Below are 26,710 nucleotides of genomic sequence, written 5' to 3'. Positions count from 1 at the left end.
TTGATGGGACAGTGTGGAGGGAACGTTACTCTGTATCTAACTGGGCGGCACGATAGCACAGTGGCTAGCACTGTTGCTGCACAGTGCCAGGGACCCGGGTTCGATTCCCGGCTCGGGTCACTCTGTGCGGTGTCTGCAAGTTCTCCCTGTGTCTGCGTGGGTTTCCTCCCGGTGCTCTGGTTTCCTCCCATATGTCCCGAAAGACGTGCTTGTTAGGTGAATTGGACATTCTGAATTCTCCCTCTGTACCCGAACACTCCCTCTGTACGCCGGAATGTGGCGACTAGGGAATTTTCACAGTAACTTCATTGCAGTGTTAATGTAAGCCTACTTGTTACTTGTGATAATAATAAATATTATTATTTGGTTCAGTTTGCTTTTGGATATCATAGTTTAAATGAAATACCCAAAAGTTATTTAATCATGGAACGGTTCCATGAGGAGAGAGCTGGTAGTCATGCCAAAGTCATACTCGGAGGTTATGATGGCTCTAAAGGAAGCTGTTCAGTTCATTGAGTCCATGTCAGCTCACTGTAGAGCTATTCAGTCAGTCCCAAATCCCTGCTCTATCTCCATAGCCTGTAAGTTTATCTTATTCAAGTGCCATTCAATTGAAACCATTGATTGCCTTCTATCACCACTCTTGTAGGTAGCAAACCCCCCCCCCCACACACACACACACACACACACACATCTTTTTGCTCAAAACCGTACACCTGTGCCCACTGGTTCTTGTGCTATCAGCTAAAGGGAACAGTTTTCTTTGACTACCTTATTTAAACCTGTCAACATCTTGTGCACCTCTGTCAATCCTTTGCTCCAAGGGGAACAGCCCCAGATTCTCCAGCTAAACAGTGTAGCTAAAATCCCTCATCCTTGGAACCACTCTTGTAAATCTCCTCTGCAGTCTGTCAAAGATGCTGATATCCTTCCAAGTGTGGTGATGAGAATTGGACACAAACTGGCCTTTCCAGAGCTTTATGGAGGTTCAACATAATTTTCCTGCTCTTGTGCTCAATACATCAATTTATGAAGCCCAAGATCCCACATGCTTTGCTAATTACTCTCTTTAAAGATATATGCACATGAACTCCCAAGTTCCTCTGTTTCAGTGCATTCTTTAGAATTGCGCCATTAAGCCTAATGACCAAACTATGATATATTGCTATGTATTCCAATATCCAAGTTTATATATATATACTTTTTATGTGCTACTTTGTCATGTGACTCTTTAAAATCCACTCCATTCCCCTCATTAATTTTCCCTGTTACTTCATGGAAATTCCATTACAATAGTCTGCCTTTTAGAAAACTGTTCTATTGCTCCTTAATTCAAACTCTCCAAGTGCCTGTTAGTTCTTTTCTTGATTATTTTTAAAGCCTTACCCGCTGCTGTATTGAACGAACCAGCTTGACCTTGACAAGGATGTCACACTTTCCAATCTTGTGGCACCTTCCTGTATCCAGGAGCATTTGGAAGATAATGGTAAGTCATTCTGCTATCTCGACTCCCACATTCGTTAGTAACCTGGGATACAAACCATCCAGTCTAAGTGTAACCAGCCTTTCCAGTACATCCTGCCCATCAATTTTCAGCCCATACATAACTCTACTGACACAATTCGGCAAACCCCTCCGAGAATCCCCCAAGCTTCGGACAGGCCCAAAACATGTGGACATGATTCATGGGCCAGCCGACGCACCGCCCACACCTATCCTCCACCTCTTCAAAAAGCTTGCTCGTCCTGACCACAATTATATGTACCCTGTGGACCACCTTAAACTATATAAGGCTAAATCTAGCGTACGACAAGGATGCGTTCTCTCTTCTCAGAGCCTCCTCTCACACCTCCACCTCCCGCCCCAACTCCTCCTCCCACTTGCGTATCACTACCCCTATCAGGCTCCCTCCCAATCCATCAACTCCTTATAGATTTCTGACACTTTACCCTCTCTTACCCCTGTTTCTGACACCACCTTATCCTGAAGCCCCTGGGGCCTCCATCAACCTCTCCAAACTCTGAAAGCTACCCCCCACGAATAGGCCCCTGAAATCCCCCATCCAGCCCCCCTGGAGCAAACCTGTGATTCCCGCAAAATGGTGCCCAAACCGAGGCCCCCTCCAGTCTCAGTGCTGCACCACTGTCCCCACACCCTCGGGGCCGCCACAACTGCCGGGCTTCTGGAGTACCTGGTTGGTGAGAATGAAAAGACGCTGTCAACAGTGCCCCCACACCAGAGTCTTTACATGAGGCTGCCTCCATCTGCTCCCGTAACGACCCCTCCCCCACTACCCACTTCCTAACCATGGCTATATTCGCCATCCAATAATAATTCATCAAAATTGGTATAGCTAACCTGCAAACACCCCCCCCCCCCCCCCACCCCGTTCCAGCAGCAGTTTCTTCACCCATGGAGTCTTACCCGCCCAGACAAAACCCAAAATCAATGCATTCACCCTCCTTTTAAAAAAAAAAAAACGTAGGAATGAAAATCAGGAGATTCTGGAACACAAATAAGAATCACGGGAGAAACGTCATCTTCACCGATTGCACCCGGCTTGCCAGCGACAGCGGGAGCACATCCCAGCTCCTGAAATCCACTTACATCTGTTCCACCAACCGCACCCGATTCAACTTGTGCAACTGCTCCCACACCCTCACCACCTGAATGCCCAAATACCGAAAGCTCGCCCCCACTACTCTAAACGGCAACTCCCCCAGCCTCTTCCCTTGCCCCCTCGCTTGAATTGGAAAATCCTCGCTCTTCCCCATATTCAGTTTATATCCTGAAAACCGACCGACCTCCTCCAAGATACCCAACCCCCCCCCCCCCCCCCCAATACCTTCCAAAGGATTTGAAATGTAGAGCAGCAGATCGTCTGTGTACAGTGAGATCCTATGCTCCACCCCCTTGCACTATCCCCCTTAAGTCCCTTGACGCGTTCAGCGCCATTGCTAATCTCTCTATAGCCAAGGCAAAGAGCAATGGGGAGAGAGGGCATCCCTGCCTCGTCCCCCGGCGCAACCTGAAATATTCCGAACTCATCCGGTTCGTTCATACACTCGCTACCGGCGTCCGGTACTACAACCGAACCCAATCCACAAATTCCTGCCCAAACGCAAACTGCCCCAGCACCTCCTACAGATAGTCCCACTCCATCCGGTCGAAGGCCTTCTCCGCATCCATGGCGACCACCACCTCCTCACTTTGTCCCTCCATGGGCATCATTATAACATTTAACAGCCGCCTGATGTTGGCCAACAAATGCCTCCCCCTAACAAACCCCATCTGGTCCTCCTCGGTGCACAGTCCTGAATCCTTGAGGCCAAGATCTTGGCCAGCAACTTGGCATTCACATTTAACAGCAAAATTGGACTGTAGGATCCACACTGCTCCGGACCCTTATCCCTCTTTGGAATTAAAGAGATCGAGGCCTACGACAACGTAGAGGGGAGGAGAGAGAAACCCCTGCTCCTTTACCTCATGAAATGCCCTTACCAGCAGGGGCCCCCAAGTCTCCCAAAAGCATTTTGTAAAATTCCATCGAGAACCCATCTGGGCCCGGGGCCTTACCCGCATGCATCGCCCCCCCATACCCTCCACCACCTCAATGGGTAACCCAATCCCTCCACCTGGTCCTCCTCCAGACTAAGGAACCCAACCCGTCCAAAGAATGTCTCATTCCTTCCACTCTGGCCGCGTCTCCGACTCGTACAATCTCTTATAAAAGACTCCAAACACCCCATTCACCCCCATGGGGTCCAAGATCGTGTCGTTTCCACCCCCCACCCCACCCCGGCCATCCTCCATCTTTCAGATCTCCCTCGCCGCCTCCTGCTTCCTCAATTAACATTCCACTTGCTAAGTCCTCCTTAATCAGTACCGTTACCCCACCTCACATTTCTCCTTCACTATTATTTCTTGACACTTTGTCCTTGAATTTACGCACCTTGCCGTCACCATTTTAAAGCCACATTTTAGTTATTGCTAGTGAATCATATTTTCACATGGCTGGCAGCATGGTGGTGCAGTGGTTAGTGCTGCTGCCTCACGGCGCCGAGGTCCCAGGTTCGATCCCGGCTCTGGGTCACTGTCCATGTGGAGTTTGCACATTCTCCCTGTGTTGCATGGGTTTCACCCCCACAACCCAAAAATGTGCAGGGTAGGTCAATTGGCGATGCTAAATTGCCCCTTAATTGTAAAAAAATGAATTGGGTACTCTTAAATTTAAAAAAATATATATTTTCTTCTGGCTATTTGTGCTTGTGGCTCACCAGCCGTCATCTTCACCAAACCTTATGCATTCACATATATGCATTCTAAGCTTGTCTTTGTATTCATTGCGGTCCTTCTTGGGTTGCTCCTATCTAATATAGCACAATTTCCTTCTCTGGTACAATACAACACTCCCTTATGCATCGTATTTCGCTTTTCTGCTTCTAATTGCTGGTGCCCACCTCCTGTTAATTTAGTTTAAACCCTCCCTAGCCACATGTCAACTTCCCCTTGAGAACGTGTCCTAGCCCTGTTGAGTTGCAACTCATCCCTTTTGATTGGATGTCTCCTGTCCCAGAACTGATCACAATGCCCAAGCATCTGAAGCCCTTCTGCACCAAGCCCCAAGCTGGGAAAAATCCTTGGTAAAATAATATTTTTTTTAGAGAGCTTAATCTTTATTGGTTTTTCTCAGATTGTTAACTGTAATAGTAATTTTCAATCTATAATGTGAATGTAGCACTGAATCAATTTTTTGAAAAATTGCAGTGGAATTAAGAACTTTAAATCCAAAGCATTATTGGAATAAAAGTGCTTTTATTGTTTTGCAAATATATTTTTTGGACCTGTACTTTGGAATTTGCTGCAGTTAGATAAAATTAACAGTTTTTGAGAATTTTACCAAGAACTTCCTTTCTATCATGTCCTAAAAATGTGGGCCTTTAAGCTTAACCTCTCGTACGTAAGTACTGGTATCAATTAAGTAAGTGAGTCAAAATTTTTTTTACTACTTTTTTTTTAACAAACAATTTTATTGAGGTATTTTTTTGGCATTATAAACAGTTACACCTAACAGAAATGTGCAAACATCAATATAAAGCCACTACTTCAATCAAACCATACTGCACATGCCCACTCCTCTCCCATGGACACTACCCGTCTATTTATCCCTCCTACTCTACCCTAATCCCCCCCCACCCCCTTGCTGACGTTCACTCTCCCGCAAAGAAGTCGATGAATGGTTGCCACCTTCAGGCGAACCCCAGTACAGATCCCCTCAAGGCGAACTTAATTTTTTCCATACCCAGGAAACTGGACATGTCCGAAAGCCATAGTTCGGTCTTCGGGGGTTTTGAGTCCCTCCATGCCAGCGGTATCCGCCGCCGGGCTATTAGGGAAGCAAAGGCCAGAACATCTGCCTCTTTCTCCCCCTGGACATTTGTTCCACCACCCTAGTCAAATTTAACTTATGCAACCTGCCCCACTCTCGTGCCACCTGTATCCCCAAGTACCGGAAACTTTCCAGCACCAGCCTAAATGGCAGCTCCTTCAGTCTATTCTCCTGGCCCCTTGCCTGCACCACAAACATCTCACTCTTGGCCATATTTAATTTGTACCTTGAAAACCAGCCGAACTTCCTCAATGTTTCCAGTCTATTTTCCATCCCGGCCAGTGGGTCCGACACGTACAGCAGCAGGTCGTCCGCATAGAGAGAGACCCTATGCTCCACCCCCCCCCCCCCATTCCCTTACACCCCTTCGCAGCTCTCAACGCCATCGCCAACGGCTCGATGGCCAACGCGAACAGCAACGGGGAGAGTGGGCACCCCTGTCTGGTCCCGCGGTGTAGTCTGAAATAATCTGACATTATTCTGTTCGTCCTAACGCTAGCTTTTGGGGCCTGGTACAATAGTCTGACCCAATTAACCAGTCCCTCCCCGAACCCAAACCGTCCAAGCACCTCCCACAAATAGCCCCACTCCATCCGGTCGAAGGTTCTCCGCGTCCATTGACACCACTACCTCCACCTCCTTGCCCGTCGGGGGCATCATGATCACATTAAGCAATCTTCTCAAGTTAGCCGTCAGCTGCCTGCCTTTCAGAAACCCTGTCTGATCGTCCCCAATCACCTCGGGTACGCAGTCCTCAATTCTAATCACCAGGACCTTGGCCAGGAGCTTGGCATCCACATTAATCAGGGCGATTGGCCTGTATGACCCGCAGGATTCCGGGTCCTTGTCCCGCTTTAGTATCAGCGAGATGGTGGCTTGCGACATCGTCCCTCTGTCCCTTGCCTCATTAAAAACCCTCGTCAGGACCAGTCCCACTATCTCCGAGAACGTCTTGTAAAACTCTACTGGGTATCCATTCGGTCCCGGGGCTTTCCTCGACTGCATGGCCTTTAGGCCCCCCAATACCTCCTCCGCTCTAATCGGGGCCCCCAGCCCGTATAAGCGATTTTCATTCATTTCATTTCATTCACTAGTCTCCTGCCTACTTTTGGGAAGGTTAGTCCATCCAGGAACCTTTTCATCTCCTCCGGCTCTTCCGGGGGTTCTGAATTGTACAGCTTACTATAGAAGTCCCGAAATACCTTATTCAGTCCTGCCAGGTCCTCCACTCTGCTCCCCTCCCCATCAACCACTCTACTTATTTCCCTGGCCACCTCCCTCTTCCTGAGTTGCTGCGCTAGCAATCTGCTGGCCTTCTCCCCATGCTCATACATCACTCCCCTCGCCTTCCTAAGTTGTTCCACGGCCCTACTCGTGGATAGCACCCCCAGTTCCGCCTGCAATCTCCGTCTCTCCCTGAGTAGGCCCTCCCCCGGGGACCCCGCATGCTCTTCGTCTATCCGGTGAATTTCCCTAACCAATCTGTCCATTTCTGCTCTGTCCGCCCTGACCCTGTGAGCCCGAATTGAGATCAGCTCCCCCCTCACTACTGCCTTCAGCGCCTCCCACAGGGTCGCTGCTGAAACCTCCCCCCGTATCGTTCACCTGCAAGTAATTTTGCATACACTTCCGAAGTCTCTCACATATCCCCTCCTCCGACAACAGTCCTACGTCTAACCTCCATTGCGGGCGTTGGTAATTCGCCCCACCGACCTGCAGGTCCACCCAGTGCGGGGCATGATCCGAGATAGTGATTGCCGAGTATTCCGTATTCTTTACCTCCCCTACACAGTTCCTGCTCAAGATTTAAAAAAAACAATCCTAGAATATACTTTATGAACATGCGAAGTAGCCCCTTCCCGTCGGCTGTCTGGCTCTCCATGGGTCCACCGCCCACATTTGCTCCATGAACCCTTTCAGCTCCCTTGCCATTGCTGGGAGTCTGCCCCTTCTGGGACATGACCGGTCCAGCCCCGGGTCAAGGACCGTATTAAAGTCTCTCTCCCCACCCCTCCCCCCGTTATCAACTTACGTGAGTCTAGGTCCGGGATCTTCCCCAGCACTCTTTTGATAAAGTCAACGTCGTCCCAGTTCGGCGCATACATGTTCACCAGCACCACTCTTCTGCCCTCCAGCTTGCCCGTTACCATAAGGAATCTGCCCCCGCCGTCTGCGCCTACGCTCTCCACCTCCAAATGAACCCGCTTATTGATCATAATTGCTACCCCCCTGGACTTAGAATACAAGTCCGAGTGGAAGACCTGGCTGATCCAGCCCCTCCGTAGCCTAGTCTGGTCAGACACTTTCAGATGTGCCTCCTGCAACATAATTACGTCCAAATGCACGAACACACGTGCCCTTTTAACTGGCCCATTTAGTCCCTTGACATTCCAGGTGATCAGCCTGGTTGGGGGGCACAGCCCCCCACCCCGCCGGTCAGCCATAACCTTTCTTGGGCCCGCCCCCGGCCCATGCGCCGTGCCATTCCTGGCTCGCCTCTTGGCTGCCTCCACCCCCGACCTCCTTTCCATTACCTACTTCAGATCCCTGCCACGTCAGCAAAATAACCCCCCCCCCCCCCCTCCCCCCTCCCAGCAACATCCCCCGGTAACCCCACCCCTGCCATTCACTGGCTGTATTCTCTTCTCTCTCTCTCCTCCCCCCCCCCCCCCCCCACCCCCCCCCCCCACACACACACACCCACCTGACTCCACTCCCTTGACTAGCCAATCTGCTAGCCCGGTGACTCATCGCTCTGGCGCCCCCTTGTCTCACTCCCATTGTTTCCCCGACCTCATCTCCCCAGCACACCATCCCCCACTCCGACCCACTGGAGCAGTCTCACTAAGATGGGAAAGATCAAACAAGATGTAAACATCAAACAGCAACGCGCGGCTGCTCCAGGTACAATACAGTTCCAGCTGTGTCCTTTTCTGAGCACCAAAAAGAGAAAAAAAGAAATATATAACACTGCAATGCAAGGAAAAAGACCATTCGAGAGTGGTGGGGGGGGTGTGGGAGAGAGAGAGAGAGATACCCTCCCCCCACAGGCAAAAACTGCCCACAAGAAAATGCACAAGGCACCTTTAAAGCCGTAAACAGTCGACATGCAGTCCCGGCACAGTAAGCGTCCCTTCAACCAGTAATTCTCGGACCCTAGCTTGCATCCGTGGGACCTTTTTTCGAGACCAGCCCCTGATCCCTCACAAAGTCCATCGCTTCGTCAGGCTCGAAGGAGTAGTGGTGTTGGCCCTGATGCGTAACCCAAAGACGGGCCGGGAAGAGCAGACCAAACTTCCCGTGCTTTTTGAACAACACCTCCTTAACTTGTTTAAAGGCTGCTCGCCACCTGGCCACCTCCTGGCTTAGGTCCTGGTAAATGCGAAGGACACTGTTATTCCACGTGCTGCTCTTAGCGCTCTTTGCCCACTGCAGCACCCGCTCCTTCGCCACAAACCTGTGGAACCTAATCACCATCGGACGGGGGGCCCCCCCCGGACGCACCTGTCTCGCCTGCACTCTGTGTGCCCCCTCCAGCTCCGGCGGTCGCGGACAGGCTTCAGCCCCCATCAGCTGCATCAACAGGTCCGCCACGAACGCTGTGGCATCAGCTCCCTCCGCCCCCTCCGGGAAGCCGATGATCCTCAGATTTTGTCTACGGGCTCTATTTTCCAGCTCCTCTACTCTGTCCAGCAGTCTTCTCTGTCTCTCCTTCAACCCGTCGACTTCTAGCACAGCAATCGTCTGCGCGTCCGCCTGCTCCTTCATCGCCTCTCCCAGCTCCTTAAAGTTTTTTTTAACTTCTGATAAGAGAATAGATTCTGCTGATTGTGAATCTAGTTTGGGGGGCACAGATCATTTTATGAGCATCAAACATAGTGGACACCCAGATGCTGAAGTCTCTAAATTTTTGTTTAAAAACCTTAAAAAGGAAAGTTCCTGTCTTTTTTTTTTTTAAAAAGTTTCATTAGCGAGCCATGTTGATCCGTTGAGTAGCTCAGCTGATGAAAATAAGGTTACACCTTTGATTATTTGATGCAGAATTAGGTGTCCCCAGGTTTTGGAAGTTATAATTACCTTTATTGTCCAATGATTTCCTCTAGAAATGCACTTGTGTACATATTAGATGTATAGGCCTTTCCCACAGTTCTACCCTGTTTCATACAACATCACAAACACACAACCCTTTTTTGCTATTTAAAAAACGTCAAGTAGCCAGAGCAATTCTGGATGAACATTTTTTGAACATACAAAAATGATGGACAGGAAAAGACCAGCTGTTTCATCAAGCCTGTTCAGTCCTGATAACTGGAGAATTATGACCAGGCAACTCCAGCCTGTAATGACTAAGCCTGAACACTCTGTTATGGAGACTAAGTGCTGCTGGCGATGGAGAATTGCAGTAACTGCACGCTGCTGCTAGAAGTGCCAACGAGGAGCAATTCATGCCATGCAAATGGGCCATCACGCAGCCCACATATAGCCTGCCTGAGTTCCGGCCCCACAGGCGTCTGATTTGCTGGGGTCGGGTTTCGCGCTCCTGACAAGTTGGAGCAACTTTTTTTAAAAAAAATGTATTTTATTACAAACCTGCATCAAAATAGGTTACCAGCAAATAATCACCCCAGGAAACATACATTCAGGATGACTGTCACCTTGACGGCCACTGGAAGCAGATGTCTTCCTCCATACCCCTGCGTTGCCAGGTGTGTCACCATCTGGCACAGGTGGTGCATGTCCTCCCTGGTGAACCACATTTGTTGGCGGCACACTGGGTTTGGCAGTTTCTCAAAGGACAGGCGGCATCGCTATAAATGTGGCCTGGAGCGGCACCTCCTCAGTCAGTTGGATGGCGGCACTTGGGCCTCACTGGCTGGCCCTGCTCTCCTGTGGCAGGCTCTTCCCATATAGGGTCTTTCTTGCGCTGGCGCTCTCACTGCCGTGCATTCACAACGGCTGCACAGCCAGGCAGGTAGCAAGCATAGCTGGCTGTAGTCCAAAATCCATGGTCTCTGAAGTTGTGGGGGGGGGGGGGAGGGGGGGGGGGGGGGGGGGGGGGATGGAGGGGGATGAGAGAGAGACAGTGACAGTGCAAGTGTCAGCATGATTAGGATCCCCTTGACCACCCAATGCTATCAGGTTACATATCGTTCTGAGTTGTACTGCGCCACCCTCAACATGTGCCCTCCACAGGCTCCTTCGAGATAATGTAGTCCGCATTGCATCCCTATCCGCATCAGTGACTGGCACCTGACCTGTGATGTGTGGAGCCTCTATCCTCACCACCGCAACCAGTATTAGTGATAGGCTCTGTGGCCCCTCTCCTCTTTCTCTCTGTGGGTCTCCTCACTGGGTGAGTTTTGTGCTCTTCTGCCAGGTGGGTGGCAACAAGTTGTGTGGTGGAGACGTTCATCTGTGCAGCCCCATGTCTAAATGGTAAGAGCCTGGTGTGTGGGCAGGTCCTACAGATTGGGGGTGGGGTGGTGGTGGTGCGATGTGTGCGTTTGCACCTTAGCTGCAGTGTAATGTAGAGCCTGGGTTTTACGCACAGGTTGTGATAGGGGGCTGGTCATGTTTCCTGGCTGGGGATGTGATGGGTAGGATCAGGGTGCAATGGACAGGCATGGCTTGGAGACAGCTCGTGATCCTCCGGGGTGGGTTAGCTGATAGTGTCACTAGCAATGGTGCATGTGTCCTTGGCTAATCACTTGCTTCCGCTGCTGTGGAGCAGCATTTTAAAGGCATTCACTGAGGAGTGCCAATGCCTGGTGGGCCAGCGATTGAGCATAGCTACACCCATCCTCTCGATTATACTGCTGGGATATGAGGGTTTCCGGATGGGTGGACTGGGTGAATTGTCACATGACCAGAAGCCCTCATTTTCAGGATACTCTCAGCAGTCTCAACAGCCAGGAGCCTGTAGGCTGCAGCTAGGGGGTGGATTTAAATTAATTTTGCAGCAATGATCTCCGCTAGGGCGCAATGATCCCGAGGAGGCACCCTGAGTCCACGCACTTGCCACCAAGTTGTTCCCTGCTACTCCCTGAGGTCCAGGCATACACCCCACCAGCAAGTTCAAAGTTTCAAATGTTTGCTTACCTTCTTGCTCCCCCCCCCCCCCCCCCCCCCCCCCCCCCCCCCGCAATCGCCATGGTCCCTGGGCCCCATTTGTAAATACTTGCACCAAATCAGGCCTGCTTCATTCCTGGTTTAGAGGGCTGGAGCATATGGGGGTGGGGGAGGGAGGGATTCAGCTTCCAGACCATTGATCATATTTATTTAAATACATGCAAATTGTGGGTTTGCATGATGTGGCCGGCTCGAGGTGGGTAGCTTGCTGAGGCTGCCAGTGAAGCAGTCTGGCGCACGCTGCGGATCCCGTTTTTCAGGCGACCCACCATTCTCTGCCTGATCAGGAATTCAGATACCGGAATTCAGATACCGGCATTGGACAATGAAGAATCCACCCCATAACCTCCTGGGGGAGGCAAAAGGTGGCCAGGTTGGCGGGGTCTAAAACATTCCTCTGTAAGCTTTCCGTGCAGCCAAAACCTGTTCAGAAGATCACATTAGTCATGTCTGTGTAAACTGTTAAAACGCACTGTGTACATGATGGACGAAGTGGTGTCCTTCTGAGTTTTTTTTGATAAACATTTTATTGAGGTATTTGTGGTTTTACAACAACAAAATAAACAATGTACATGAACTTATAAACATAGTGCAAAAGCCGTCTTCCTCCCTTACAGGTCCCACCATTACTACCCCCCTACTCTAAACTAAGCTAACCCCTCCCCCCTTCTGCTGATGGTTATTGTCCGCAAAGAAGTCGACGAACGGCTGCCATCTCTGGGCGAACCCTAACATTGACCCTCTCAGGGCGAACTTGATTTTCTCCAAACAGAGAAAGCTAACCGTGTCCGATAGCCAGGTCTCCGACTTCGGGGGCTTTGAGTCCCTCCAAGCTAATAATATCCGTCTCCGAGCTACCAGGGAAGCAAAGGCCAGAACGTCTGCCTCTTTCTCCTCCTGGATTCCCGGATCTACCGACACCCCGAAAATCGCCACCTCTGGACTCAGTGCCACCCTAATTTTTAACACCGTGGACATGACATCCGCAAATGCCTGCCAGAATCTCCTAAGCTTCGGGCATGCCCAGAATATATGGACATGGTTCACTGGCCCTCCCACACACCGTACGCACCTATCTTCTACCCCAAAGAACCTGCTCATCCGGGCCACTGTCATGTGAGCCCGGTGAGCGACCTTGAATTGTATCAGGCTGAGCCTGGCACATGTTGTGGACGCGTTGACTCTACTCAACGCGTCCGCCCAGAGACTATCCTCTATCTCACCTCCCAACTCCTCTTCCCACTTGCGCTTCAGCTCCTCAGTCTGTGTCCCCACTGATCCCATGAGTTCCTTGTAAATGTCAGAGACCCTCCCTTCTCCCACCCACACTCTGGAAATTACCCTGTCCTGTATCCCCCTTGGTGGTAGGAGCGGGGAGGTTGAAACCTGCCTGTGCAGGAAGTCCCGCACCTGCAGGTACCTAAATTTGTTTCCCCTCGCCAATCCAAATTTTTACTCCAGCTCCCTCAGACTAGGAAAGCTCCCCTCTATAAACATATCCCCCATCCTCTCAATCCCTGCTCTCTGCCATCTCTGAAACCCACCATCCATCCTTCCCGGGCAAACCGGTGATTATTACAGATTGGAGACCACACCGATGGTCCCCCCACTCCCACATGTCTCCTTCATTGCCCCCAGACTCTCAGGGCCGTCACCACCATGGGGTTGGTGGAGTACCGTGCCGGCGGGAACGGCAGAGGCGCTGTTATCAACGTCCCCAACAAGCTGGTGCCCTTGTATCAAGCCACCTCCACACGCTCCCATGCCGACCCACCCCCACCACCCACTTCCTGATCATGGCTATATTCGCCGCCCAATAGTAATTACTGAAGTTCGGCAGCGCCAGCCCGCCCTCTCCCCGGCTCTGCTCCAGCATCCCCTTTTTTTACTCGCGGGGTCTTGCCCGCCCATACAAAGCTAGTGATTACCTATTGACCCGCTTAAAAAAGGACCATGGAATAAAGATGGGGAGACACTGAAACCCAAAAAGGAATCTCGGGAGGACAGTCATCTTCACCGTCTGCACCCTCCCAGCTAGTGACAATGGGAGCGTGGGACAAATCGTCCTTCATTTGGTCTACTAATCGGCCAAATTTAACTTGTGCAGCCGTTTCCATTCCCATGCCACCTGGATGCCTAGGTACCAAAAGCTACCCCCTACCTCTCTAAACGGCAGTTTCCTCCGTCTCCTCTCCTGCCCCCTTGCCTGGACAGCGAACACCTCGCTTTTTCCCATAGTTAGTTTGTACCCTGAAAACCGGCCAAATTCCCCAGAATCCTCATGTTTCTTCCATCCCCTCTACTGGGTCCGATACATACAGGAGCAGGTCGTCTGCGTAAAGCAAGGCTCTTTGTTCTCCTCCACCCCCGGACCAGCCCCTTCCAGCCCCTTGAGGCTCTCAGCGCAATTGCCAGCGGCTCTATGGCTAACGCGAACAACAGTGGGGAGAGGGGGCATCCCCGTCTTGTCCCCCGATGCAGCCTAAAATAGTCCGATGTTGTCCTATTCGTCCGTACACTCTCCACAGGAGCCTGATACAACAACCTGACCCAGTCAATAAAGCCCCGCCCAAATCTGAACAGTCCACAGATATTCCCATTCTACTCGATCAAAAGCCTTCTCTGCATCCATTGCGACCACTACCTCCACCTCCCTACCTTCCGGGGGCATCATGATCACATTTAGCAACCTTCTTACATTGGCCACCAACTGCCTTCCCTTAACAAACCCAGTCTGGTCCTTCCCAATAACATCCGGAACACAATCCTCAATCCTAGAGGACAAGATTTTGGCCAGCAGTTTGGCTTCCACATTCAATAGGGATATCGGCCATGTCGGGCCCACACAGCTCTGGGTCTTTGTCCCGCTTCAGGATCAATGAAATCGTGGCCGGTGACATCGTCGAGGGAAGCACCCCACACTCCCTTGCCTCACTGAATGTCCTCATCAACAGCGGCCCCAATATCCCAGGGAACTTTTTATGGAACTCCACTGGGTATCTGTCCGGCCCTGGGGCTTGACCCGACTGCATGGCCTTCAGACCCTCCACTATCTCTCCCAATCCGATCGGGGCCCCCAGCCCTTCTACCAGCCCCCCGTCCACCTTCGGGAAATTCAGGCCCCCTAGGAAGTGCCTCATCCTCTCCGGCCCAGCTGGAGGTTCCAACCCATACAGCCTACTATAAAACTCCTTGAACGCCTTATTCACCCCTGCTGAGTCCCAAACCTGGCTCCTGTCCCCATCCTTTACTTTCCCTATCTCCCTGGTTGCCTCCCTCTTTCTAAGCTGCTGTGCGAGCATTCTGCTGGCCTCCCCATGCTCAGAGATCGCCCCCCTCGCCTTCCTCAGCTGCTCTACCGCCCTCCCTGTAGTTAACAAGCCGAACTCCGCGTTCCCTTAAAAGCCCTGCCTCTGGGGTCTCCGCATACCTCCTGTCGACCTGTAATATCTCCTTTATCAGTCGGTCCGTCTCTGCCCTGTCTACCGTCTCCCTGTGGGCCCGTATCAAGATCAGTTCCCCTCTAACCACTGCCTTCAATGCCTCCCAGACCACCGCTGCCGTAACTTCCCCCGTGTCATTGACTTCCAGGTAGTTCTGAATATATTTCCTCAGCCGCTCGCACACCTCTTCGTCAGCTAAAAGTCCCACGTCTAGCCTCCAATGTGGGCGCTGGTTACTGTCTTTATTAACCTGTAGGTCAACCCAGTGCGGGGCATGATCTGAGATTGTGATCGGCAAGTACCCCGTGTCCACCAGTCCCATCAGTAGAGCCCTGTTCAAAATTTTAAAAAATCAATCCGGGAGTACACTTTATGCACGTGTGAGTAAGAACTCCTTCACTCTCGGCTGCCCAAATCTCCATGGGTCCCCCCCCCCCCCCCACCCCCCACCCCCCATATGCTCCATGAATCCTTTTAGCTCCTTTGCCATTGCTGGCACCCTGCCCGTCATCGAGCTCCACCGGTCTAAACCAGGGTCAATAACTGTGTTGAAGTCCCCTCCTATGACTTATGCGAATCTAGGTCCGGTATCTTCCCCAGCATCCTCTCTATAAACTCCACGTCATCCCAATTTGGCACATACACATTTACTACTACCACCTGCACCCCCTCCAATTTCCCACTGACCATAATGTACCGGCCTCCCACATCCGTAACTATTCCTCCCGCCTCAAACACCTCTCGCTTATTAATCAGGATTACGACCCCCCTCGTCTTCGAGTCCAGCCCCAAGTGAAAAACCTGTCCGACCCATCCCTTCCTTAATCTGATCTGATCAGTTACTCTAAGGTGCGTCTCCTGTAGCATTACCACGTCAGCCTACAGTCCTCTCAGATGCGCGAACACGCGTGCCCCCTCCTCCTCCTGCTCAGCCTCCTCCTCCTCCTGCTCAGCCTCCTCCTGCTCAGCCTCCACTTGCTCAGCCAGCGCCTTCTCTACTTTCTGGATCGCCTGATCTTGGGCATCCAATCTGAGCTCCAGCTAGCAATTGATTCTTTAATCGGGTCCAAGCATTCCTGCTTCTGCTTGGCGAAGCCCTCCTGGATAAATTGCATCAGCTGCTCCATTGACCGCTGGGCCGACAAGCCAAGACTCAGGTCACCGCCATGCTTTCTCCCGCTGCAGCTTCAGCACAAGCCCTCTCTGTTCGTCTGTTTCTTCCTTTGCGAGCACTTCTAGTCCGCCTCTCCATGCACCAATGTGCGAATCCAATCAACAATTGCCTCTACCATCAGTTTTCCAAATCAAGTCCGGTAAAAAAATTGGGGGAGAAGGTCCAAAGGTCCGACCCGAGCGGGAGCCACCAAATGTGCGACCTACTCCTTCATAGCGCCACCGGAAGCCGTCCTTATGAATTTTATGAAAAATATTGTTTAATAAAAAATATTAATGCAACCTAATACTCTGTTTACTTTGGCTAAGACTCCTGTGGGTTGGTCACGATTCTTGAGCAATTTGTATTCCCTCAACCACTTTCAGTATTGTTGACTGTAAATAGGTTTTGCATCGGTCCTACCGTCATGAATCGTGTTGCATTTATTTATCTGCCATGTCCATTTGAAATTGCACTCCTCTGCAGTCTTAACACTTGCACAGATTTTCATATATTCGGCATGCTTGCTGACAGTATGCCCGACTCCAATCTCCAGTGTCATCATAATGGAAATACAGAACCTAACATCTGGTCCCTGGAGGACACCAGCCTCTAGGCTGATCCTCTAGACTGATCCACAACATTGGCTGCAACTCTCTGACAGAGAAAACCAATTCCTAATCCAATTTAAAAAACATTTCCATTGATACCACAAAATTCTGTTTTGTGAAGTAATCTGGTTAAGACACCTTATTAAAGCATTTCAAAAAGCCCAGGCAAATAATAATAGCCAGATTACCTTCTTCAGTTTCAAAAAAACGGAATCAAGTTTGTAAGACACACCTTTTCTACTGTGTTGCTCGTTTTAGCCTTAGTTTAATTACTCTTGTTCTATCACCTTTGCTCTTGAGTCGCCAGGTATCTTTCTGATACCGCCACGTGGTTCAAGTCCGAGTAATGATCAATAATCCAACACACCGCTTAGTAAGAGTTAAATCAACGCACATTTATTATATACAGTAATGAATACTTATACACTAATTCTACTTCTAAGCTACTTCCTACAACTAACAGGCCAATACTTAACTTTGGAAATGGCCCACCAGTTCAGGGAAACGAATGGCCTTTCGTATGGGTTCTGAGCCTGCGGGATTCAAAGCTGATACAGGTCGATAGCCAGGAGTGCCTGTCTCGTAGCGAGCGTTGGAGTAAGACTTACTGTTTCTTGCGGCTGTTGTAGAGGGTCAGCAGAAGGGTCTCTAAGGGTGCGGAGAGGGGAAGAAGGGTCGATTTGAACTTGGCCCCTATTCTTATAGTCCCCAGGGGCTTCCCGCCTCTCGGGGCGGACCTTGTACCTGGTTCCAAGTGATTGGACTTGGTCCCAATCACTTGGTTCGATATTCTCCAATGCTGGAGCGATTCCATGATCGAGGGGTGGTCATTCACCTCTCTTTGTGTAAACTCCTGCTGGCACCGAAAAGTCTGGGTTGGCTTCGTGTTTCTAATTTGTAGCATATTGTTCCCGGGATTGCTACTTACTATACAGATGGCTGGTGTGTTGTGTTGATGGCTGCAGGTATCGATTCTGTCTGGCCTCCCCAGAGGCGAATACACAGTTTTGCCTGCAGCTGTCTGTTTGAGTCCTGTTGGCTGATTTTCCCATCAGCCTCTTCCGTACGCCATTTTAAATCGGGGTTTAGCTATTCTAATTAGGAGTTAGCCATTTTAAGCAGCTACAACTGGAAGCTGCATTGTGTATCTCTATTGGCCCCTTCTCCTTCCCAGTGGTTGTAAAGAGCATCTCTTAAAATTTCCTCAAGTAATTTCGGAATGGCCTATAGCTCCTTTGACTCTGATTTGTCCCTTATCTTTGAAATTCAGGACTATATGAATGACCGTTCCCATCTAAGAGAACAATCCATGGTTGTATTGTAGTATTGAAGGTATGGATAATAAGCTCATAGAACACTTGACCCACCTCCTTCATCACCTTGGGGTGGATGTCATCTAGATCTGGAATTCTACATTGAGATTTTCTATTTTATCCAAGCTGACATCTCTTTACAAGATTATTGACTACAATACATTTTACAACTAGAATCTGAGCATCATCCACAGTGATGCAAAATCTATAGTGATGCAAAATAGCTGTTTACAGTTCTGTGAACACCTGGGAATATGTTGTCTGTTCTGAACTGTCTTTTCAGTAGCCTATAACATTTTTAACAGTCTTCTGATAGTGCAGCTGAGGAATCTTCTGTTATTGCTACGTTGATTGTGTACTTCAGATTTCCCAGGTTGCCTTTGCTGTTTTTGTCTTCCTTAATTGTGATATTTGTTCAGGTTCCCCCCAGGTTTAACTCCCTTAATTCTGTAAAATGTCTTTATGTAAAGCTTAATTTATCTCTGCATTTTTCTTGTTAGCTGTAATGGGTTTCTCTTTATTGTGCCCTCTTTTAACCTTTTGGGGCATACATGAAGCTCATTTTACTTTGGAATGCTTTTAAAAACACATTCATCCTTCATATTTATTTGCCTATTTAGTAGGTTTATCCAGTTTAATTTAGCCAAAACTTCAGCCATATAAAATATCTCTCATAACATCACAAACCAATATTAAACTTTCACTATTTATTTATAACCAAATTATAAATGCATGTAAGAAACTTAGAAACGATGAGCAAAAGTAGGATATTTGGCCCGATGAGCTTGTTCTGCTATTCAAAATGATTGTGGCTGATCCTCTATCGCAATGCTATACTCCCGCTCTCTCCCCATACCCCTCAATGCCCTTAGTGTCTAGAAATATATTTGCTTATATATATATTCAGTGACTTGGCTTCCACTGCCTTCTGGAATAGAAAATTCCAGAGGTTTCTAAGGTCCTAAATTGGGGCAGATGTTTGAGGGTAAATCAACATCTGGTATGTGGGACGCTTTCAAATGTCAGTTGATAGGAATTCAGGACCGACATGTTCCTGTGAGGAAATTCCTGTGAGGAAGAAGGATAAATATGGCAGCTTTCGGGAACCTTGGGTAACGAGGGATATTGGGAGCCTAGTCCAAAAGAAAAAGGAAGTATTTATAAGGGCTAGAAGGCTGGGAACAGACTAAGCCCATGAGGAATATAAAGAAAGCAGGAAGGAACTTAAGCCAGGAGTCAGAAGGGCTAACAGAGGTCATGAAAAGTCATTGGCAAACAGGGTTAAGGAAAATCCCAAGGCTTTTTATACATATATAAAGAGCAAGAGGATAGCCAGAGAAAGGGGTCACCCACCCAAGGACAGGGGAGGGAATCTATGCATCAAGCCAGAGGAAATGGGCAAGGTACTAAATGAGTAATTTGCATTATTATTCACCAAAGAGAAGGACTTGGTGGATGATGAGCCTGGGGAAGGGTGTGTAGTCTGGGTCACATTGAGATTAAAGGAGGAAGTAGTGGGCGTCTTGAAAAACATTAAGGTAGATAAGTCCCTAGGGCCTGATGGGATCTACCCCAGAATACTGAGGGAGGCAAGGGAGGAAATTGCTGGGGCCTTGACAGAAATCTTTGATTCCTCACTGGCTACAGGTGAGGCCCCAGAGGACTGGAGAATAGCCAATGCTGTTCCTTTGTTTAAGAAGGGTAGCAAGATAATCAAGGAAATTACAGGCCGGTGGGCCTTACGTCAGAGATAGGGAAATTATTGGAGATGATTCTTTGAGACAGGATTTGCTTCCATTTGGAAGCAAGCGGACGTATTAGTGAGAGGCAACATGGTTTTGTGAAGGGGAGGCCATGTCTCACTAACTTTATTGAGTGCAAGATAATTGATGAAGGTAGGGCAGTGGATGTTGTCTACATGGACTTCAGCAAGGCCTTTGACCAGGTCCCTCAAGGCAAACTGGTACAGAAGGTGAAGTCACACGGAATCAGAGGTATGCTAGCAAGATGGATACAGAATTGGCTTGGTCATAGAAGTCAGGGTGTAGCAGTGGAAGGGTACCTTTCTGAATGGAGGGCTGTGACTAGTGGTATTCCGCATGGATCAGTGCTGGGGCCTTTGCTGTTTGTAGTATATATAAATGATTTGGAGAAAAATGTAACTGATCTGATTAGTAAGTTTGCAGATGACACAAAGGTTGGTGGAATTGCGGATAGCGATGAGGACTGTCGAGAGGATACAGCAGGATATAAATTGTTTGGAGACTTGAGCGGAGAGATGGCAGATGGAGTTTAATTTGGACAAATGTGATGTAATGCATTTTTGAAGGTCTAATACCGGTGGGAAATATCCAGTAAATGGCGTACCCGTATTGACAATAATAATCTTTATTGTCACAAGTAGGCTTACATTAACACAGCAATGAAGTTACTGTGAAAAGCCCCTAGTCGCCACATTCCGCCGCCTGTTTGGGTAGACAGAGGGAGAATTCAGAATATCCAATTCACCTTAACAGCACATCTTTTGGGACTTGTGGGAGGAAACCGGAGCACCCGAAAGAAACCCACGCAGACATGAGGAAACTGTGCAGACTCCGCAGAGGGATCTCGATGTACAGGTCCACCGGTCACTGAAAGTGGCAACGCAGGTGGAGAAGGTAGTCAAGAAGGCATACATTAGGGCAGCACGGTGGCGCAGTGGGTTAGCCCTGCTGCCTCACGGTGCCGGGGTCCCAGGTTCGATCCCGGCTCTGGGTCATTGTCCGTGTGGAGTTTCCGCTTTCTCCCCGTGTTTGCATGGGTTTTGCCCCCCACAACCCAAAGATGTGCAAGGTAGGTGGATTGAACACACTAAATTGCCCCTTAATTGGAAAAAAATGAATTGGGTACACTAAATTTATATTTTTTTAAAAGGCATATGTCAAGCTATAGAAGATACAAAAACATTCCTGTAATAGCTGTAAATCAGGAGATGTAAGGGAGAGTGGAACTTGGTGAAATTACCGTCATTTAAGGAAGCGGTACTGAACAAACAGATAGAGCTGTGGGCTAACAGTCTCCAGGTCCTGATCAGCTTCATTCTATGGTCATAGCTAATGAGGTAGTTGAAGCATTGGGGTTGATTATCCAAAATTCTCTAGATTCTGGAAAGGTTCCAAAAGTCTGGAAAGTAACAAATGCAAACTCTCCAGGCTAGGTGGATTGGCCACGTTAAATTGTCCCTTAATTGTGGAAAAAAAAATAATTGGGTACTCCAAATTTATAAAAAACCAAATGTGAACTCTCTTCAAGAAGGGAGACAGAAAAGCGGAATCTATAGGTGGACATCTGTTGTGGAGAAGGTGTTAGAATCATTCATTACGGAGGTTTAGCTGGGCATTTAGAAAAAACAAATTTATTCAGGAAGAGTCCGTGTGGTTTTCTGGAAGGGAAATAATGTTTAAGAAATTTATTGGAGCTCTTACATTGAGTAACATGCGCTGTGGATAAAGGGGAGCCTATAGACATGCTGTACTTGGATTTTGAGAAAGCATTTCCACAAGGTGCCACATCAAAAGCTCATGTAAGGGATAACATATTAGCATGGATTAAAAGGGTTAGCTGTCTGGCAGAAAGCCTGGAATTTACATAAATAGGCCGTTTTCTGATTGGCAAGATGTGACAAGTGGCTTGTACTGGGCCTCAACTTTCCCAAATTTATATCAATGACTTAGATGAGGGGAGTGAAGGCATGGTAGCTAATTCAGCAGATGACAACAAAGATAGCCAGGAAAGTATGTTGTGAAGAGGAAACAAGGAGGTTGCAGATGGATATAGATGGGTTGATTGAGTGGGAAAAAAATCTGGCAGTTGGAGTATAATGTGGGAAAACGTGAAGGTGTTTATTGTGACAGGAAGAATAAAAAGGCAGAATATTACTTAAACTGAGAACTGCTGCAGAATTCTGAGGTGTAGCAGGGTCTAGATGTTCTAATGCATGAATCACAAAAAGTTAGTTTTCAGGTACAGCAAGTAATCCAGGTTAATGGAATTCCATCCTTTTATTACGAGGGGAATTGGATAGAAAATTAAGGAAGCTATGCTTCAGTTATACATGGCAAACCACATCATTCGGTGTGCAGTTTTGGTCTCCTTATTTAAAGAAGGATGCAAACGCACTGGTGGCAATTCAGAGGAGGTTTACTGGATTGATGCCTGGAATGAATGGGTTGTCTTATGTGGACAGACTGGACTTGTTTCCCACTGGAGTTTAGAAGAGTAAGGGGTGGCTTGATTGAAGTATATAGATCCTGAACAGTCTTGACACAGTGGATATGGAAAGGATGTTTCTTCTTGTGGGTGAATCCCAGAACTCGGGGGCACTGTTTTAACATGGGGAATTTTCTTTTAGGACAGAAATGAAGAGAATTGTTTTCTGAGGGTTGTGTAACTTTGGAACTCTGAGCTCTCTGCCTCATATTTTTAAGGCTGAGGTAGATAGCTTCTTGTTAGGCAAGAGAATAAAAGGTTATTGGGGGTGGATGGGAATGTGGAATTTGCAACATATCACATCAGCCATGACATAATATTATTGAATGGTGGAGCAGGCTCAAGGGGCTGAATAGCCCACTTCTGATCCTATGTTAGATGTTCATAACATACTTTTTGCCTTCGTAACTGTTGGCTGTGCCTGCATGCCTGCTTTCAGTGACTAGTGTACAAAGAGACCCAGGTCTCTTCAAAGGGCAGAAAATTGGCAAATGGAATTCAACGTGGGAAAATGTGAGATTGTTCATTTTGGAAGAAAGTCTGAGAAGGCACATTATTATTTAAATGGAGAGAGACTGCAGAAAGCAGGATCTTGGGGTCCTTATTCATAAAACCCAGAGAGCTAGCATACAGGTGCAGAGCTAATGGGGAAGGCAAATGGAATGCTCGTTTTTATTTCAAGCCGGCTGGAGTATAAAAATAAAGAGGCGTTGCTGCAACTGTACAAGGTACCGGTGAGACCACATTTATAATACTGTGTACATTTTTGCTCCCGTTATTTAAGGAAAGATATATTACCATTGGAGGCAGTACAGAGGAGGTTTACTAGGATGGAACCAGGTCTGGTGGGACTGCCATATGAGGAAAGATTAAACAGGTTGGGTCTGTACTCCTTGGAACTCAGAAGAATGAAAGGTGATATGATTGAAACATATAAGATTCTTAGGGGATTAGACAGGGCAAATGCTGGGATGATGTTTACTCATGGGAGAGTAGGATTAGACAGGGCAAATGTTGGGATGATGTTTACTCATGGGAGAGTAGGATTAGACAGGGCAATTGCTGCGATGATGTTTACTCATGGGAGAGTAGGATTAGACAGGGCAAATGTTGGGATGATGTTTACTCATGGGAGAGTGTATGACCAGAGGACATAGTCGCAGAATAAGGGGGTGCTTATTTAAGACGGATCTGAGGAAGAATTTCTTTTGAGTGGTCTATTTTTGAAATTCTTTGCCCCAGGAAGCTGTGTGGCTGTATCTTTGAACGTTTCAAGGCTGAGATCAATAGAGTTTTAATTAGTTGGGCAATTAAGGTTAAGGAGATGAGGCAGGAAAGTGAACTTAGTGAGTGTTAGATCAGTCATGATCTTATTAAATGGCAGTGCAGGCTTGAAGGGTTGAATGGCCTTCTCCTGTTCCTATTTCCTGTGGTCTTGTATGAAGATTAGAAGAGATGGAAATCAGAAGCAAAATGTATGAAATGTTACATTTGAGAATGAGAGTAGGAATCTATATTCATTAGTCATCCGTGTACTGAGAAAAGAGGTGGGGGAAGGGGGAAGTCTGAATAGAACTGGAACAAAGAAGATTCGACACATCCCCCAAAAAAGACAGACATAAGTCGCACCCGTGCAGGTAGCCATAGCAACATGTTTATTTGGAGGAAGTGAGTGGAATTGAAGGAGAAGTGAGAACTGCCCAACATGACATCAGCTATCTCAATTTCTCTACTCTCTCCACTCACCTCACTCTAACCTATTTCCCTCTGAAATTGCAGCAGTCCATTTGGTCCAATCCTAACATCATCATCAAACCTGCTGACAAATGTGCTGTTGTTGTTGTCAGGCATACGGACTGTTACTTCGCAGAGACCAAATAGCAACTCTATGACACATGTTCCGAACACTCCTGGATCATGACTCTGCCACTGAACATCAAACCTTTGTTTCCATGACTGCCACTGACCCCTATCTCCTCTGGGCATCTTCCCTCCATGGCCTCCAACCTTAGTTCCCCTGCATTGAACAGCCAATTTCTATCTTCCTCCCAAAATCCACTAACCGAACTGCCTGATATACCTATGGCTTCTGTCTGTCCTTGCCCCCCTGTATCAATTACTTCCTCTATCTACATCAGTGACTCTTCTAGTGCCCTCTGTCATTTTAAGTTTCCAATTTTCTAGCCCTGACTACCCCCATTGCACTATAAATGTCCAATCTCTCTACATTTGCAACCTCCACCAAGATGGACTGAGAGCTTCGCCCTTGAACGTAGGTCTGACCATAAGAAATAGAAGCAGGAGTAGGTTATTTAGTCCTTCGTGGTTGATCTAACACTCACTAAGTCCACTTTCCTGCCTTATCTCTGTAACCAGTCCCCACCTACCCATCAACACCATCTACCAGACTGAATTTGTTCTCGCGTTGGGCAACTTCCCCTTCAACTCCTCTCATTTGCTTCAAATAAAAAGAGTGTTGCTGTGAGTGTCTGCATTGGTCCTGGCTATCCCTGGTTTTTTTGGCATATGCATTACATTCTTTGTTCCAGCCCTATTCTGGGAGGACCCCTGCCACACCTTTTATTTGATACTTTTATGACTGTATTAGTTCAGTTTTGTGCTTTCGCCCAGAACTGAAAAATGTCATTGACTTTGCATTCAATTTGAAATGAAATGAAAATCACTTATTGTCACAAGTAGGCTTCAAATGAAGTTACTGTGAAAAGCCCCTCGTTGCCACATTCCGGCGCCTGTTCGGGGAGGCTGTTACGGGAATCGAACTGTGCTGCTGGCCTGCCTTGGTCTGCTTTCAAAGCCAGCGATTTAGCCCTGTGCTAAACAGCCCCTATTCCGTCCTTTCTCACTTTCACCTGGCTCATCAGGATGCTGAGCGGATCTGGGGTCTCAGCTATAGATTGTTAATGACTTGGGTGAAAAGGTTGAAGTGGAATCGGAGTCATTAAATGATTTCAAGAAGGAAATAGATATATTTCTGATTTTTAATTTTTTTTAAAATGGGTTAAAGGGATATGGGGGACAGGTGGGGGGGGAGCCATTCTGGGAGCCATGATCTGACTGAATGGCAGTGCAGGCTCAAAAGAGCTGAATTGCCTACTTCTGCTCCTTAATTATTATGTTTCTACACGTTTAAAAAATATATATTTATTGAATTAGAAAATATAAACAGTAACAACAATATTAACAAAGAAGTAAACATATTGGGCGGGATTCTCCTTTTCGGGGACTAAGTCCCCACATCAACAGCCCCCGAAAGTGCGGAGAATTCCGCACTTTCGGGGGCTAGGTGGATGCCGGAGGGGTTGGCGCCACTCCAACCGGCGCTGAAGGGACTGCGAGTTCGCGCATGCGCTGAAGGGCCGGCGTGATTTTGTGCATGCGTGGAACCGCCGGCATGGTTCCGCGCATGTGCAGAACGGCCGGCGTATTCTGGCACATGCGCAGGAGTTGTCTTCTCTGCGCAGGCCATGGATCCCCCCGTGCCTCCCCGAGGACCGCCCACGCCAACTTACCTGCCAGGTCCCGCCATGTGGGACCATGCCGAACCCACGACGGCGGGACTGGCCAAAAGCGGACGGCCGCTCAGCCCATCGGGGCCCGGAGAATTGACGGGGGGGGGGCGCTGCCAACGGCCCCCGATCGGCATGGCGTGAACCCCACCCCCGCCCGAAAACCGGCGCCGGAGAATACGGTAGCCGGCGGCGGGGCGGGATTCACGCCACTCCCCGGGGATTCTCCGACCCGGCGGGGGGTCGGAGAATCCCGCTGATTATATAAATACAGAATCAAAAAAGTGATTAACAAAAACAATGGTTGAAACAACTCTGATATTTAACCTAGCCCCTTCTAACTCAACACCCCTGACTTTTGACCATGTCCAGGACTTTAAAGAATGAAATGAATGGCCGCCATCTCTGATGGAACCTCCCCACCGAACCTCTAATGATATACTTAATCTTTTCTAGATGTAGGAATGACATCATTTCTTCCATCCACGTGGATGCTTTTGGTGGCATGGGCGACCTTCAATTAAGCAGTCTTCGCCTCCTAGCTATTAACGAGGCCAAGGCGCAAGAACATCTTCTCCACCCCTGAATGGAATGCCAGGGAGTCCGAGACTCAAAGTATTGGTACTAGTGGGCAAGGTTCTAGGGCTACCCGCAAAATCTTGGATATCGTATCAAAAAAAGAAACCCAGGGAGCGATTCTCCAGCCTCTTTGCACTCTCACTCAAGCCTAATGAGGCCGGTGACTAGTGGGAAAGGCCAAAAACGAGATCCACGCCAGGCACCAAACAGTTTGCGATGCAACCGGCCCGCTCCCATTGGTGAAATCGGGATTTTGCCGTAGCGTGGCGATAAACCAATTATCACCACTTAAGTCCTATTTCCATACAATTAACGAAA

At 48.4% G+C, this 26,710-nt stretch overlaps 1 protein-coding gene across 5 annotated transcripts in view; it reads left to right on the top strand.

Moving 5' to 3' along the window:
* The window catches only part of osbpl9 (oxysterol binding protein-like 9), a 353,537-nt gene that overhangs the window by 181,061 nt on the left and 145,766 nt on the right, over positions 1–26,710 (top strand). The window contains exon 2 of one of the 5 annotated variants that reach the window (XM_072510898.1): positions 1,381–1,486. The exons of the other annotated variants lie outside the window; for them this stretch is intronic. Coding sequence (XP_072366999.1) covers positions 1,427–1,486 — 60 coding nt within the window. The 5' untranslated portion in view covers positions 1,381–1,426. The remainder of the gene's footprint in view (positions 1–1,380; positions 1,487–26,710) is intronic. 5 annotated transcript variants of the gene reach the window in all.

This window comes from Scyliorhinus torazame, chromosome 7, assembly GCF_047496885.1.
Source record: "Scyliorhinus torazame isolate Kashiwa2021f chromosome 7, sScyTor2.1, whole genome shotgun sequence".
Classification (NCBI taxonomy): domain Eukaryota; kingdom Metazoa; phylum Chordata; class Chondrichthyes; order Carcharhiniformes; family Scyliorhinidae; genus Scyliorhinus; species Scyliorhinus torazame.
Note: the sequence above shows the minus strand (reverse complement) of the source record. Positions and strands in the feature narration are given on the sequence as shown.